At 33.6% G+C, this 15,491-nt stretch overlaps 1 protein-coding gene across 5 annotated transcripts in view; it reads left to right on the forward strand.

The window, feature by feature from the left end:
- The window catches only part of LOC145243456 (inositol-tetrakisphosphate 1-kinase-like), a 262,231-nt gene that overhangs the window by 104,335 nt on the left and 142,405 nt on the right, over positions 1–15,491 (forward strand). For 4 of the 5 annotated variants that reach the window (XM_080106346.1, XM_080106349.1, XM_080106347.1 and 1 more), the window contains exon 2: positions 13,389–13,413. The exons of the other annotated variant lie outside the window; for it this stretch is intronic. In XM_080106346.1, coding sequence (XP_079962472.1) covers positions 13,389–13,413 — 25 coding nt within the window. The remainder of the gene's footprint in view (positions 1–13,388; positions 13,414–15,491) is intronic. 5 annotated transcript variants of the gene reach the window in all.

Consider the following 15,491-nt stretch of genomic DNA (forward strand, 5'->3'; position numbering starts at 1 on the left):
GACAAGATAACTGTTAGTCTGGCATACTGAAATGTATTTGATCTATTTCAAAACTGTTTGGTTAATCAAATTGAACAGACCTTGAGGAAATCCTTCATTGTTTATTGCCTCCTCCCCAAGGTGAATCTGTAAATTTACCTTCGTCCGTCCGTCTGTCCATATTTTTCTTTTTTGAAATTTTGCACAAACATTAAACATGATATGAGTAAAAAGTAACAAGGAATTTTCCACGAAAACTCTGATTGCTCCCCTAGGGGTGTCTTTCGGGTTAAAATGGCTGAAATTGACACGCTTGTGCTTATTAAAAAAAATTGATGCCTTGGATTTTTATAAACTTTTCTGAAAAGTTGTAACTAACTGATTTCTAAATAATTTTTGTGTGTGTCCCAAGCACTCTTTTAGGGCTAATAAAAACACTCCATTTTTGGGACCATTTTACCATATTTGTCCAAAGTTTTCTGTGTATGTCTATTTAAGTTTTGCATATGGTACTGAACTCAAATTTAAATATGTTAAGGCCTTGGGGACCTTTGAAGCTAAATGGGTGGGTGGGGATGATGGACTTAGTCATGTTTTTTTTTTTTTTTTTTTGCATGGTGCAGAACTGAAATTTACATACGTTAAGGCTTAAAACTGCACCGTTTGTTCATTTTCACCAGGATTTTATGTCCCCTGGGAACTTTTGGGCCTAAATGGGTGGAGGAATGCTGAACTTAGTCATTTTTTATGCCTCGTTCACTGTGCACTCACGGGGGACCATGCATATTTCACTTGTTATAGTAAGAGATCTACCCCACCCACATCCCGATAGAAAATCATCAGATTCTAGGTCATTGTTTAGGTTTTTTTTTTTTTTGTGTGTGTTAAGTGAGATGCATGGTCCTGTATCCTGTGCAGTTCTAGGAGGTGCATCCTCATGCTTTGCCTTCTCATCCTTTGATAAGAGTATTAGATATTGCTTATTGCCTGAGGCACCTTTACCAGAGAATGCAGAAAGGGCCGACCAGACATTTTTTTGTAGGCTAGAGTGCTCTTTCTCTTGAATACTGGTTTTTCAAATCCCACTTTCTTGACCTTGTGTCACATTTTCTTGCTATGGGAACGAGATAAACATGCTTCACTCTTTATTTGCAAATGAACTAGCAGGCCACCCAGTCATAAAAATATGCTTAAATAGAAAATCTGCATAAAGCAAAATATTCTATTTGTTGTTATAGAACTAATTCTCTATTGATTATTTTATTGTTTCCTATATATGGTAGTGAATTCAAGTTAAAAAAAATTGACTTGGGTGCCATCAGCTAGAATAAAAACCAAAGCATTATTCATTACTATCTGAACAAAGTTCATACACATAAAAAAAACTTAAACTAATGTTAAATATATATTTGTGCATGCATGGAAGTAACAGCTTTAGTTAACTTACGCTTGGCAAGTTCCAGTTTTTTTTCAGTTTTGACCATTTAGCAGCTATTTTTACCGGCTAAAAAAACAAATCAAATTTGTTTCTCATATATCCCCTATATAAAGTTTCAAGTCTGTAGACCAAAAAATGAGTTTGGTAGACTGTTCTGCACACGCACAAAGAGTCACTTAAAAGAATTATACACACACACACACACACACACACGCAACTTTATTTGTATTACATAAGCTACACATTAATGAGCATGTTTCGGTCAGCCAGTTACAAGTAACTAGAGACCTCTTCAGATGATATTGCTTATACAAAAGTTTAGTCCGTAACTGGCTTACCGAAACATGCTTATGTAATACAAATAAAAAGAATATCTTGCTCTACTTCGGTATTGAGCACGCTTGCATTAACCTCATTATAAAACTTCATTGGTTGCTTTACCTCTGAAGAAATATTAACCTGAAATATATAATAATTATTTAATTTAATAATTATAATAGTCCCTTTAAAAATACTTAAGGATGGGCACTGTCTAGGAACTAAGAGGCAGTTAAGTAGCGTTTATGCAATGTTCATGACTTTCTGTTGTTCGAACACTTCAGATTATCCCGTGCCCAAATTAAGCGTTTATTAGTTCTTAAATTTCCTTCATTCTCGTGACAATTGTGTCGTGGCCCGGAGGTAGAGCTTAGCAAATGGAATCGAAGATGATTTCGTGTTTGTTGTTCAAGGGATATTTATTCCTTCCCTTACCTGCCAGTAACAGATATGCCTATGATTATAAGTAACTTCTTATCTCTGAGCTTTGTTTTTCATGCAGTTCCTTTTCTCCACATTAAAAAACGACCCTGGTGTCTAACTCTGTCCCGTGGGGAGGCATTGTAAATAGGTACAACCATAATATATAAGGCGTAATTGTAAACTATACCGTGATATTGTATTGATGGACCTTTGTCGATTCCATTCAGTAGTGTGACTAGGTCTGCTGATGCCTGGGGTCAACTTCTTTATGGTATGTCCCAAAGACTCGAATATAAGTCTTAGAAAAATTATGAGAAAGGGATATAGAGTAGCACTCCGGGATACATTTTTTTTTTTTTTTTTTAGGTTACAATGTTTTTTCCATCCCTGGTTACCGTATTTGCCCTGCCTTACGGTGTTATTTATAATGTTATTTGATTATATACATGTGTATTATTTACTCTACTGTATTTCGTTACTAATTTTTAATATGTACTGTACAAAAATTTTACTTAGGCCTGCGATTTCATCTTATGATCCCAACCCTGGAATGAATTAATGCCGTATCCCGAGGTTCTACTGTAGTTTGAATATGATCATCATCATGGTATGAATCTGAAGATTCTATTATTGGCATTGGTTGCACCGATATTTTTGTAGTAAGAATTTTGTCTAGAAAGGCACTGGAGATTACGGGGAGGATTGCGTGAAGGTTGCCAGCATCCTAAGTGAAAACGATTTTTTTTTTCTTTTTTCTGGATTCGAGCATGAGACACCCAGGTTGTCAGTCCGTGTCGTTAACCACTAAACCATCGTCACCTCCCGTTGAATATGATTGAATACCTCCTACTCCACCTTCTGCACCCTATGTAACTGATTTCATTTAATATAGTTACTATGACTCTTACTACTGAAAGTATTGAGTTTTTTTTTTTTTTTTTTTTTTTTTTTTTTAAATTGGTTTAATGTGTTAAGTGTTTGGTAATGCGCGTGCGCACACACACGATCTGCACATGAGTACACTGGCACCGATTCAGATGTTTTTTTTTAGTGCTAAAATTTGACATAATTTCAGACATGGGTTGCTGCTTTAACATTTCCTTTTCCATGAATAAATGTAATTATTTCTGATCATTTCTTTCCTTTACCTGTTTCCTCTTCCAACCCACTATCTCCCCCCGCCCCGAAATTAATGCCTAACCTCTTGGTGTTAAAGAGAAAAAAAAAATGCTGTATTCATATCTTACCCTACGATTTATACAGATAATATAATATCTATATCTCGCGCTTTGTTTTATAGTAATATCTATTTACCTTTTACTAATGTGTCACTATTTATCTTAACAATGAGGGTTAATATTAAAGAGGTTGTCTGTAGAATGATGTCGCCAGGAGAGAATTGGAAACAACTGGTAGAATGGGCAAATTAATTGAAAGAAATTGATTATCTAAGAACGCTCAACAAGTATTTAGTTCCATTAGAATTGAAGACGACCATGTTGTAATCGGTTGGGAAGCACTCCTGTTATTTTGTTTCACAGATTGGATATTCTATGAAAGAAACTTTGTTAATGGAAGTTCCGTTTGGTTTCTAGTATCTTGCCCTATGTCGTATACATATACTGGAAGAAAAACAAAACAAAAAAACCCGTTGGGTCACTTGTTAAACCTTCATAAAAGGTTTTTGAATTGGTAAAAAGTGAGTTTGTAAAACCAGTAAAATATAAAGAGCTAAATCCAAAAATCAAACCTTCTATTATCTTTTTTCTATGTAGCTATACGTTAAATAATATTACTACTTTTGATGAAATTCTCTTTTCTTTTATAATGGAGTATTCCAATCATTTTGTTTGTTACTAGCAAAGTTCCGACCTTAACCTTTGACCTCGACCTTGAAAAATAGTGTGCACCATTCCTAAGTCGGAGACCGTCATGTCGGGTTTATCATGATCGGTTCAGTGTTGTGGGTTGTAAGAAAGTATATATACATAGGCTATGACCTTGACCTTGAAAAATAGTGTGCACCATCCGTAGGTGGTGGACCATCATCATGCCAGGTTTGATCATGATCGGTCCAATGATGTGGACTGTAGGAGAGTATATGTATGTAGGCTATGACCTTGAAAAATGGTGTGAACCCTCCTTAGGCAGGGGAACATAATCATACCAGGTTTGGTTATGATCAGTCCAGTAGTTTGGGCTATAGGAGAGGCACACACACACACACACACACACACACACACACATATATATATCTTATTATAAATTTTCCTAATGTCTATTTGTCTATGTGTGTAACACGGTTTATCTCGGCCTACAGGCAATCCACCTAGGCAAGTAAGGTACCGAAATGAAGCTTATGACCCAGTGGATGTTTTAGTGAAATTTATATTCATGTTTGGTGTATGGAAATGCAAAAATAAATAAATAAATTAATAAAATAACGATTTACTAAACGTTTTATTTACTGGATATTTTTCCGGTATTTACCGGAAGTTATTATCTCCCTTAGTAAGTTCGATTTACTGTGTGTGTGATGCGGTTTATTTCAGCCTACCGGCAACCCGCCCAGCCAAGTAAGGTACCGAAATGAAGCTTATGACCCAGCGGATGTTTTAATGATATTTATATCCATATTTGGTGTATGGAGATGAAAAAAAATAAAAATAAAAAATAACTATTTATTAAACAACGTTTTATTTACTGAATACTTTTCCGGTGCAAAGACTCAAGTTGCCCAGCAGCAGAAAGAGTGATAAGAGACAAATGGAAGACTGCATATAAAATAGCATGAATGTCTTGAATCGCAGGAAGGTTGACCAGCTAACGTAAAATGGAAACAAGTGATTAGACAAGACTGCAGAGAGTGGAATTTCGATAAAGTTGATCCACTGAAGCATGTGAACTGGAGAGTGAGCTTGTGTAATATGAGAAAACGTCTGACCCCTGACCAAGGGAAATTTATGTGAAATGAATAGAAAAAGTAAAACTACTTTCTGAATAATAATAATAATAATAAAAATATATATATATATATATATATATATATATATATATATATATATATATATATATATATATATATATACTTAATTACTAACCCTAAGTAAAAAAAAAAAAAAAAAAAAAAAATCGTATAACTTAATCTAAGTTTAGCCAAGATAAGCGATAATTTTGAATAAAATTCTAAATCTTACAGTTTCTACATATTTAATGTAAGAAATGTAGTTCTATTACGTATGTATTTTTATTTTGTTTTTCTTTAAGAAGTTGGAGAAAAGTAAATATTTCTATTATTCATTTGACAAACGTAGTAAACAATCAATCAATGGAATGTTTGTCCATGTAGACGGAATTTTTTAAATATTGCCCCGTTTTTTTTGTTTTGTTTTGTTATATTTCCCTTACAGAATGCTCTTCCTTGAAGATAACTTAAATATATAATATATAATTATGCATCAAAAAATAATTAATCTTTGACAAAATCTTGTGTATAATCTTCAAATCAAACAAATTATTCTAATAAACGGCCTCATAAGTAATCAAACGCAGTTCATAACTTTGATCAATGCTTGTACTCCCATAGTGCTCCTCCTCTCTCCGTTTACACACATTCCAATTCATTAACGCTATCTTCGAGTTATTCTTGATTGTGATAAGTGGTGACCAATAGCAAGAATATTGTTGAATAAAGAAATGTGTGCTTTTTAAACTCTAGCATTAACCCTAAGTCCGAGTGGCAATATGAAATAAAAATATAAAAATAAAAACTGTATGCCAGTGTTTGCGAGTAATGGATCCATTAAAAGTCCATTTATATTCTAACAACTTTTTACAAGTCAATTTTGCTGAGAGCATGTAACAAACGTGGGTTCTTATGTATTCCTACTCCTATGAAAGACAAAAACTACCTTGTAATCATAATATTCGGTTTTACATCTATTTTTCATGCTGGCATGTGTTAAAAAGCTTATAAACTATCTCTGGCCAGGCTTTTATTTATCCCTCTTTCTCAAGACCATGCTAATCATTTCCTAATAGGTTTCGTTGGCCTACTCTTGTCAACTTACCCTGTTACTGCAACTCTTCTAACCAAGGAACTCTCATCCATTTTTTCTTCATGGCATGGCCATGAAGATTTCCTGTTCTGCATATTGTCAAGATTTAATCTTCCTCTGAGGTCACCAGATCTAAACCTGTCTTTAAAACTCGGCTTTCACATGCCACGTATATCCTTAATTCAGATTGAACAGATTTCACTGCGGACACGTCTGATAGATTCTTTCATTGCTTGACGGTGGTAATGCTTTATTGGTTAGTAATGGCAGAAGTTCCCTGAATTTACACTACCAATAATATAAATCTAACCTGTATGTTTATATGTAGGTATGTCTGCCTAAAACTTTTGATAGAGGCGACTGATTTTCACAAGATCAGTATTGTTTTGAAGCTTGACACTTCGGACGACAAATATCGAAAAATTGGCTAAAAACATTCTTTCACCCTCAACTGGGCACTTTTCTACAGAGAGGGGTTGCTTTTTTCCCCAATATTTTCGAAAATCATCGCCTCTTTTCGATTGACTAGCCTTAATTTAAACCTTCACCACTTCCGGTTTGGCAATGGATGCAACAGCAAAGACACCACTTTTTTTTTTTTTTTCACATTCTTTTCCTCCTTCACGGTATGGGTTTGAGCCTGCCTGCCTGCCTACTACCATTTTTTTTATTTTTTTATTTTATTTTTTTTTATTTTGCTCAACACACACCTCCAAACACCAGGGCAATGCCGGGCACCCAGGTTAGTCCCTAATAGCTCTTGGACTTGCTCTAGCATCTACTCCTGCCTGTACTCAAGTGGTATCGTCAGGATAACAAAACTTCTGAAAAATCTCAATAGCCTTGCCATTCAAATATACTCTATCCACATCTGAGTTTGCATCTATCACTAAGATCTTAATTTTTTTGCATACAAACTGGTTATTCTCTCTCGACATCCCCATAATTGCACTGCACTTATGTTGCTGATACTTACAGGTACGACATGTAAGGTTTTCTTTTTCTGTTTTTCTTTTATTGAAAGTTTTTACATTTCTTGAATTTTTCTTTTATACTTAGAGAAATATTAGTAGGCTATCGCAATGCAAGAAATGGAAATTTTCCAGTGTCGTGAAGCAAAAACAAATTTGTGTGTGTATATATATATATATATATATATATATATATATATATATATATATTAAATCCCCGAAACAGTGTTTCATGGTAAACAACTGATAATTCCTTGAAAAATAAATTATTGGTACTATAGTAAATTCGAGAGCGAGTTGATGCAGTGATTGCAGGTGATTAAATAACTTACTGACTAGATGGTTTTCTAACGAATGATAAAAAATATTTTTTTGTATAGTTTTAAAGGTTAAAAAACTTCAAAGACTATATATACACTTTTTAATTTGTTTTACGTGAACATTTATATGTTACAACACATTCATGAGCATGTTTTGGTTAGTTAGTTACAAGTGATTAGAGACCTTTTCAGGCGATACTGCTTATAAAAAAGTAGTCCAAAATTGTGACTATGGACTCTACTTATGTATAAGCAGTATTACCTGAAAAGGTCTCTAGTAACTGGCTGACCGAAACGTGCTTGATAATATGAAGTGACATATATTTGCTTATGTAAAACAAATAAAAACGTATATCTTCCCTATTTTAGTATTGAGCACTCTTGCATGAACCTCATTAAAAATTCATTGGTTGCTTCACCTCTGCAACATATTAACCTGGAGATATATAAGTGCAGATCATCATATTATGATTAGATCACTCTGACAGACGTTAAAAAGCATTTTAAAAAATAAATGTTTAAATTTTAACATTTCTTGCGGTTAATGTAGCCAAGTGGATTATGTCCTCACCGGGTTCGATGATTCCCACAGGGATGAAACACTAGTGTCTGTAGGTATTTAATAATTATCATAGTAAATAATTATATATTAGTGTCCCATAAGAAGCTGACAGATTTGAATTCAACCGAAAGTACCACTCTATGATTAATATCTACTCCTTAGTGGTGTAACGCCTCATGATGAATTTGGTAGGCTTACTCTAGATATTCTGAAATCTCTTTTTGCTGGTTTGCTGCTTCTGTTGTTCCATCTTATATTTGATCAAGTCAGCTTCTTCTGGGACATCCTATATAATTTTTTCAACAGTAAATTTAACTTGATTATGTGGGTGACTGTTATATATTTTGAGCATAAACCTCTTTATTAAATGAGAGGGTGTTCCAATCCCTATAGATCTGTAATGTTTCATGGTTATGCCGCAATAAATATAAATGCAGCAAATGGAACAAAAATACTAATTACTTTATCTATTTGTTTTTTTGTGGAGGGTAACAGTTTAAATACTAAGTGTTACTCAATACATCTTGTTTTTTTTTTTTCCTTTTTTCTTTTTATTAGATTTTTAAGAAAGCTTCTTTTTTCTCTACAAGTAACTGAAAAAAAAAAATCTTTGTGGCACCATAAGGTCATGATTATCTCAAATTCCAGAAGCGCTCTTGTTTGGACAACACCGAAACAATACTAAGACCTCTAAAAATAATACTCTCCCAACTATACAAATTTCTTTTTCATCTGCCTACCTCCCGTGTTCCATCTGCCTAACTATTGTTGTATCCCGTCTTTTAAAGATGATGTCCTTGCATGCAGATCACCACTACCAATACCTACAAAAGCTTAATTCAGAGTATGCACTTTTTCTCCATTGCAAATGGAGGCCCAATAGGCTACACATCTGTTGCTTTGAGCGGGGCAGTGAAAGGAGCCGTTATTCTTCTGCAACAGGATAGCTCCCTCCCCTCTCCCCACTGGTCAAATCCTCAGACATCTGGATATTTCAAGAGCTTGTTAAGTTTGGTAAAGATTCAATGAAAAAGGTTCATTGTTGTATTATTAAAAAATTTCATTTTTAGGATGATTTTTATTTATTTTTTTTTATTAGCGGGATGGCGGGGGGGGGGGGCTAAGATTAAAGAAACCTGAGATTGTTATACAACATTGAAATAAAAAAAAAAAAGTAACCAATGACAATAACGGGCAAAAAATATAATACGAAAAAATAGGTCAAAGAAAAATGGATAATGCTACTTTTTATAAACCTAAAATAATTTTATTAGAGTATTTTCTTACAGACTAACTGTTATTTTGGGGTGTGGGGAAAAGCGGCAAATACTACTTTTGCCAGCCACAATAATGGCGAATCTATTAGTCTACATAACCGTTGCAAGAGTTAATCCATTTTGTAAGACTAATTTTTTAAGATATCACAATCCCGTCAATCAATTAAAGAAATGCGATTGAACAATATACACGTGCTTGATAGATTTTCCCTGGTCGACAATGGTAACTATTGTTAGGATTGAATCGGTATCGGAGAAATTGGAATATTTTGGGGCATTGTAATTGGAAAATGTTGTGCATATTTTCAGATGCCCCCCCCCCCCCCAAAAAAAAACGATTTCTTTTAATTATCTTTATTTGTTTGTTTAAAACAATCTTCCACTGCTGGTAGCAATCACAAAATGTTTATGTACAACTACTAGTAAAGCTAACACCGGTAAATCAACCCCACAAATGTTTTTATATTTGAGAAAATATATGCACATTTAACACATGTTTTTTTGGTAATCGAGTGGTGGGGGGGGGGGCAAAAAAAAAGTAACAAATTTATAGTTGAATATATTTAAAGATTTATAAAGAATTGGAATCTGGAATTTAGTGCAGAATCGTGGAAAACTATTGGAATCATTACATCGCTAATGATAACACTTTACTGGTTAGTAATGGCAGAAGTTCTCTGAACTTACTTCATCCATTTCTAACTATTGCTATCCTGTGCTCCAAGGATATCACCAAGGAAAGGAAACTTTTCAATAACTTCACAATTCAAATATACTTTCTCCATGCCTGGGTTCTCATCCATCTTCTGAGCAAACTGGTTATCATCTCAAGCTAGCTGTATTTTCACTGTATTTCTTTTGTAACTAATGTTATTCTTGCAACAGCGTTCACTCGTCAGGTTGATCCACCACTGTCTTCACTAGTCTGCATTACATCTTGAATCATGGCGGCTCATGCACAAGGTCGCACAAGATGGTTAACCAACTGCGATTCTACTGCTGAAGGCTAACCACCTGCAGACCTGAGAGTTCGGTCAACTCTTTCTTGATGGTGGTTGTTCAAGTTCTTAGCTGTCCATCAACATGCCTGCGCTACACAGACGGAGGTAGGGAGGGTTACATTGTCAATTAGCTCGCCCTTTGGACGATATACTGCATGTTCAAACCACCGAAGACATTGCTGAAACAGGAGAGATGGCAGGTACTTAAGATTGAGGTGTGTATGGAGAACCACAGTTAGGGCACAATAAGCTCATTGACAATGCAAGATGTATTCATTTATCAAAGACTTCCAGCTTCCACTGATCTGCCATTTTCATTGACCATGTCTCGCAGTGATAGCAGAGGATTAACTGGACGGCCAGTTGGTAAATACACATTTGTGTACTTAATTCTTACAAGTATTACAAAAAAAACTTTCATTTGATGGAATTATAGAATCTACAGAATCATTGTTCTGTCAACTCTTCTCAATAGAGTAGAAACATGGAATATCGACCATCTTGAAGTGAGAGGGTTCGATGGTTACATTAGGCATCATCTCATGGAGAAAATGAATGCAGTCTGGCAAGACAAGGTGATCATTTAGGAAATGCTTGTACTACTGCAGTTTTATCTTTTTGATTCCAGCTGCTGGGGTTGGATGATGTTAGCATTACGATCATTAACCAGATGCTCTGTGATAGAACATAGAAGTCAGCCTTGATATTGTCCAGTCATCGCTTTTTTTGGTCGGCCGTGATATTTGCTTATGAAGTCAAAGAACAGCATTCTGTGTTGCTAAAGGTTGTCATCCGTTCTCTTCACGTGCCCAAACCATCTCAATCTTCGACTTGAATGCGTAAGCCAACCATCAGATCTCTGAATACACATCTCAGATGTCGAGAAAAATTAATTATGCATGTGTAGAATTTTTCAAATCAGAAGCTGTAGACCAGATATAGTTTCAAGCAAGACGATTTGAATTTTATAATATACTAGCGAGGGTACCTGGCATTGCTTGGGTGTGTTGCAGTGGTGTTGTAAGGGTGGGAATAAAAAGCAACCCGTTGGGGTGGGGGTGGGGGGTTAAAATAATAAGTGGTAGTAGGCTGGAACCCGTAATACGAATGGGGAAAAGGTGAAGCTAAAAAAAAAAAATGGTAGTAGGCAGGCAGGCAGACTCGAATTCGTGATGCGAAGGAAGGAAAGAAGGTGAAAAAACACGTAACACGTTAGCTAATGTTGCCATCACGCAAGCAGAAGGTGCGGGGTGTCGAATTTAAGCATAGTTAATCGAACGTATGATGATTAAAATGCTTTGCCGCTTTTTCAAACGGTTTCGTTTTATACAGAAAAGCCAAACAAACCCCCAAGACGATGCCACGGTAAGAATTTCGTTTAACTCAATCCCCCCCCCCCCAAAAAAAAGATGGCATCTGTTTGCAAATCGTAGATATTACGATCTGAGAAGTATGCAAAAACTTCTCGCGGAATCAACCGACACGAGAACCCCGATGCAAAAAGCCTTTCGTGGACAAACACACAAACGCTCACGCCCATTTTGCCTTTTCTCATATTAGATATATGAGAGAGAGAGAGAGGGAGGAGTAAGTGTTGATCCATAGTGATAAATAAGACTGTACGTCTAAAAACAATAGATTTAAGACTTCCAAAGTTCATCCTAGAATTGTCTGAAAAGACCCATGGCATAAAAGATGAAGTACTAAAATTTATTATTACCATTAGCGGTGGATGATTTTGTTTAAAACAAAATCAAATAAAAAAGATAAAAGAATCGTTTTTCAGCATCAGAAAATAGGTACAAAATTTTCCGATTCAGATTCCCAAATAAATCATCCAAACACTATATATAACATCAGCCAAAACGTTGTGAAAATAACACTCAAAATAAGAACAGTGGTTCAAAGAATACAAGACATGTAATGTTATTTCACAAGAATGAATATCTTTTTTATTTGTTGGTCAATTTTTAAAAGAATTACATTGATGAAAAGAGAATAAAATAAGCATTCCAATGATGTTAATTTATTTTTCTTTTGTGTTCAATATTTTTATGCTCCAAAGTTAAAAATGAAAAAAAACGGTAAAAAATAACAACAAAAAGGGAAAATATATTTTCAATGTTTACATTTCATACGTTACGTTTGGATACATATGCGCGAGGTTAAATTTGATTGGATATGGCTAAAATTTTACAGGCTATATAAACAAAAAAGTCCATCTCTACTGATGTTTGATTTTTATTTTTATGACCACAGGAAGCAAAGCTACGACCGAGCAAAGTTGAGGAAGAATATTTCAAAATTGATAAGATAAATCAGCATATATCATCCATTTTCATACAGATAATAGTTTCAGAACTATTTTCATATATAATATGTAAATATTTGATAATTATTAATTGTGCAGAAAGTTCTTTAAAATGTTATATCACTATAATACTTAGTTTTGTTCATAAATAGACACCCACTGTATGATACCATGCGCCGGTTTAAAGAAAAAATTGAAATTTGTACATCTGAATTTATAATTCATGGCTTATGGTAAAGAGATACATCAAATTTGACTGCATAATCGGAAAGAACACAATTTTACATAAGACTGCTAAGTTTCATGAGAATAGCTTGAAAAATAAATAAATGGTGGCGAAATTACCGAATTTCTTGAAATTTTAATGTTCTAAAGAAAAATGTCCATGGAAAAGCCTAAATTTTGGCACTTAAAATTCTCATAAGTTTTGAACTACTGATGGCATTTGCATAATTCAAACAGTTTTAAGCATCCTTTCATGCAAGTTGATAAAATTATCTAAAAAGAAAAAATCAATTTGTAATGTTATTATCCTAGAGGTTTTTATAGAGCTTCATAAATCGCGATTCAGTATTAAAATAAAAAAAATATTTAAACATCGCATACAATCTATTTTAACTATACAATTGTGTGTTTTTTTGTGTGTGTTTGTTTTTTTTTTTTTCTATAACTTGTAAAGATTGGCTTCTGATTTTCGTTTAACATTGTTAATTTTTCTTTTCTTTTTCAGGGAAAAGAACATTGAATTAGTTAGGGTAAGAAAAATAATTTTTTTAAACTTAAAACTGCTTTAATTGAAAAAATAAAATCATAAAAATTTTTTTTTAGTACACTTTGACCATTGTCACAATATAAAAAAGAATTTGTTTTTACTGAATGCCATATAATGTCTATATAAAGTTAGGTATGTATATGCGTTTGTACGTTCGTACATGATTTTGGAACAGAACTGCTAGGCGTAAAGGTGTCATGAGGACTGTTTAGTTTGATGCAAAGAAAGAACTCTTTGTGAAAATTCAAATACCTCTGATTTTTGTATAAATTTTTTTTTAAGTAACGTAATATATGTAGGACTTTCATTTTGAAAATTAAAATATTTCAGATTTGCATTAAATTTGGTTCATTAGACACTGATTAAGCAAAATCCATTGAATGTCAAAAGATTCCAGATACTAGATATAGTAGCATTATATCTTGATTTGACTGTGTCAACGCATGCATGGATTAGCAAGTTATACTGAAGTATTTACTAAAGGCGTCTTTAAAGTTGTATTTTTTGCAGGGATGTTTCACTACCCTCCCATATACAGTGCCTAGTATTTCTAAATGGTTACTCATTTGATACTGGCTCGGATCAATGTTGCTTAACTTTGATCTAACAAGAACTGGTGTACCAATTAAATCTGATTATTGGTTATATATCTTTTTTTTTATTGCAAATATCTAAAACTTTGCAGCATTCGTATTTGTTAAAAAAAATAAATAAATAAATAAAAATAAATTATAATTACTGATTGTGAAACAATTACTGCTGATTCTAGGGTCACTTTAGACTGTATCTAACACAAATCCTTCCCAAAGCAGGAAAAATTGTACTTATTTATAGGATCCAAGTACTGGTGATCACATGACAATCTGTTTTGCTCCATCTCTTCCCCCTTGCTTCTATACATCTTTGCAATTAAATGAAACCACAAAGAAAGGGCGGAGGGAAGGTACCTGTTGGATCACCCATGGGTCTCGGATTAAATTATTTGAATAAAAAAACGGGAAGATTACCCAGTTGGCAATTTTGAAGCAGTATGGCTATGAAACCTAAGATTCGTCTTTACAACTCTTCTCTTTACCTATTGAAGTAAATCTCTCTCTCACAAATAAATATATATATATATATATATATATATATATATATATATATATATATATATATATATATATATATATATATATATATAAAATGAGAGAGAGAGAATTTCATCAAGTTAGAAAATAACCCAACTAAAATTCTGTCAAAATTGAAAGTCAGGGCAGGGAACATAATTGGTTTGGGATTATGACAAAATAAACTACTAGGATTATTGCTCGTAAATTATGCATGCAATATATTTATTAAAGAAAACAAAATACACTTTCTATAATAACTAAGGAAGCTAGCGTTGCCATGGAGCAGATGTTACAGACAATTCTAGGATGAACTTTGGAAGAGCAGATGTTACAGTAAGAAAGAAAATCTAAAAAAAAAAAAAATTTTTATTATTCTTAACAAAACTTTGCATCTTTGAGTTGCATATTTTTGTATACATATGTAATGTAAGTGTTCAGTTTGCTACTGGCAGCTGATTGTGACAGTTTCTTGACATGCTACTTTCACCACAAAGGAGCAGGTAATACCTAGGAGGATGATCTTGTCAACAAATACTATACTACCCCCCTAAATGAACATATACTACACTTCTATCCCCACTAAAAAAAGAACAATGCCTGCTCTTGTGATAAAACAGATACTATACTATGACCGCCCCCTCCTCTGTGAATTGAGCATTGAAAGATTGTCCATTAGTGTGAAATAAATAAGACAGTGTATATATAGGTGTATCAGAATTTTTGTGCAAGTTGCCATTGCAAACATTTCATTAAATAGACTCTCCATGTCTACAAGCTTATAACAATATGAAAATGTAATTTCAAACCCTAATTTTTATTTCAATAAAATGAGCAAAGACCAAATTTTAAAATCATAAACGGCTTAATCGAAAAATATACAATATTTTTTTTTTATCGGTTTTCTTTAAAAAGATTTCACAAAAATCAACAAATTTAACTTCATAGAAAT

The sequence above is a fragment of the Euprymna scolopes genome, chromosome 22 (genome assembly GCF_053919585.1).
Source record: "Euprymna scolopes isolate OS-2025 chromosome 22, ASM5391958v1, whole genome shotgun sequence".
In the NCBI taxonomy this organism is placed as follows: Eukaryota; Metazoa; Mollusca; class Cephalopoda; order Sepiida; family Sepiolidae; genus Euprymna; species Euprymna scolopes.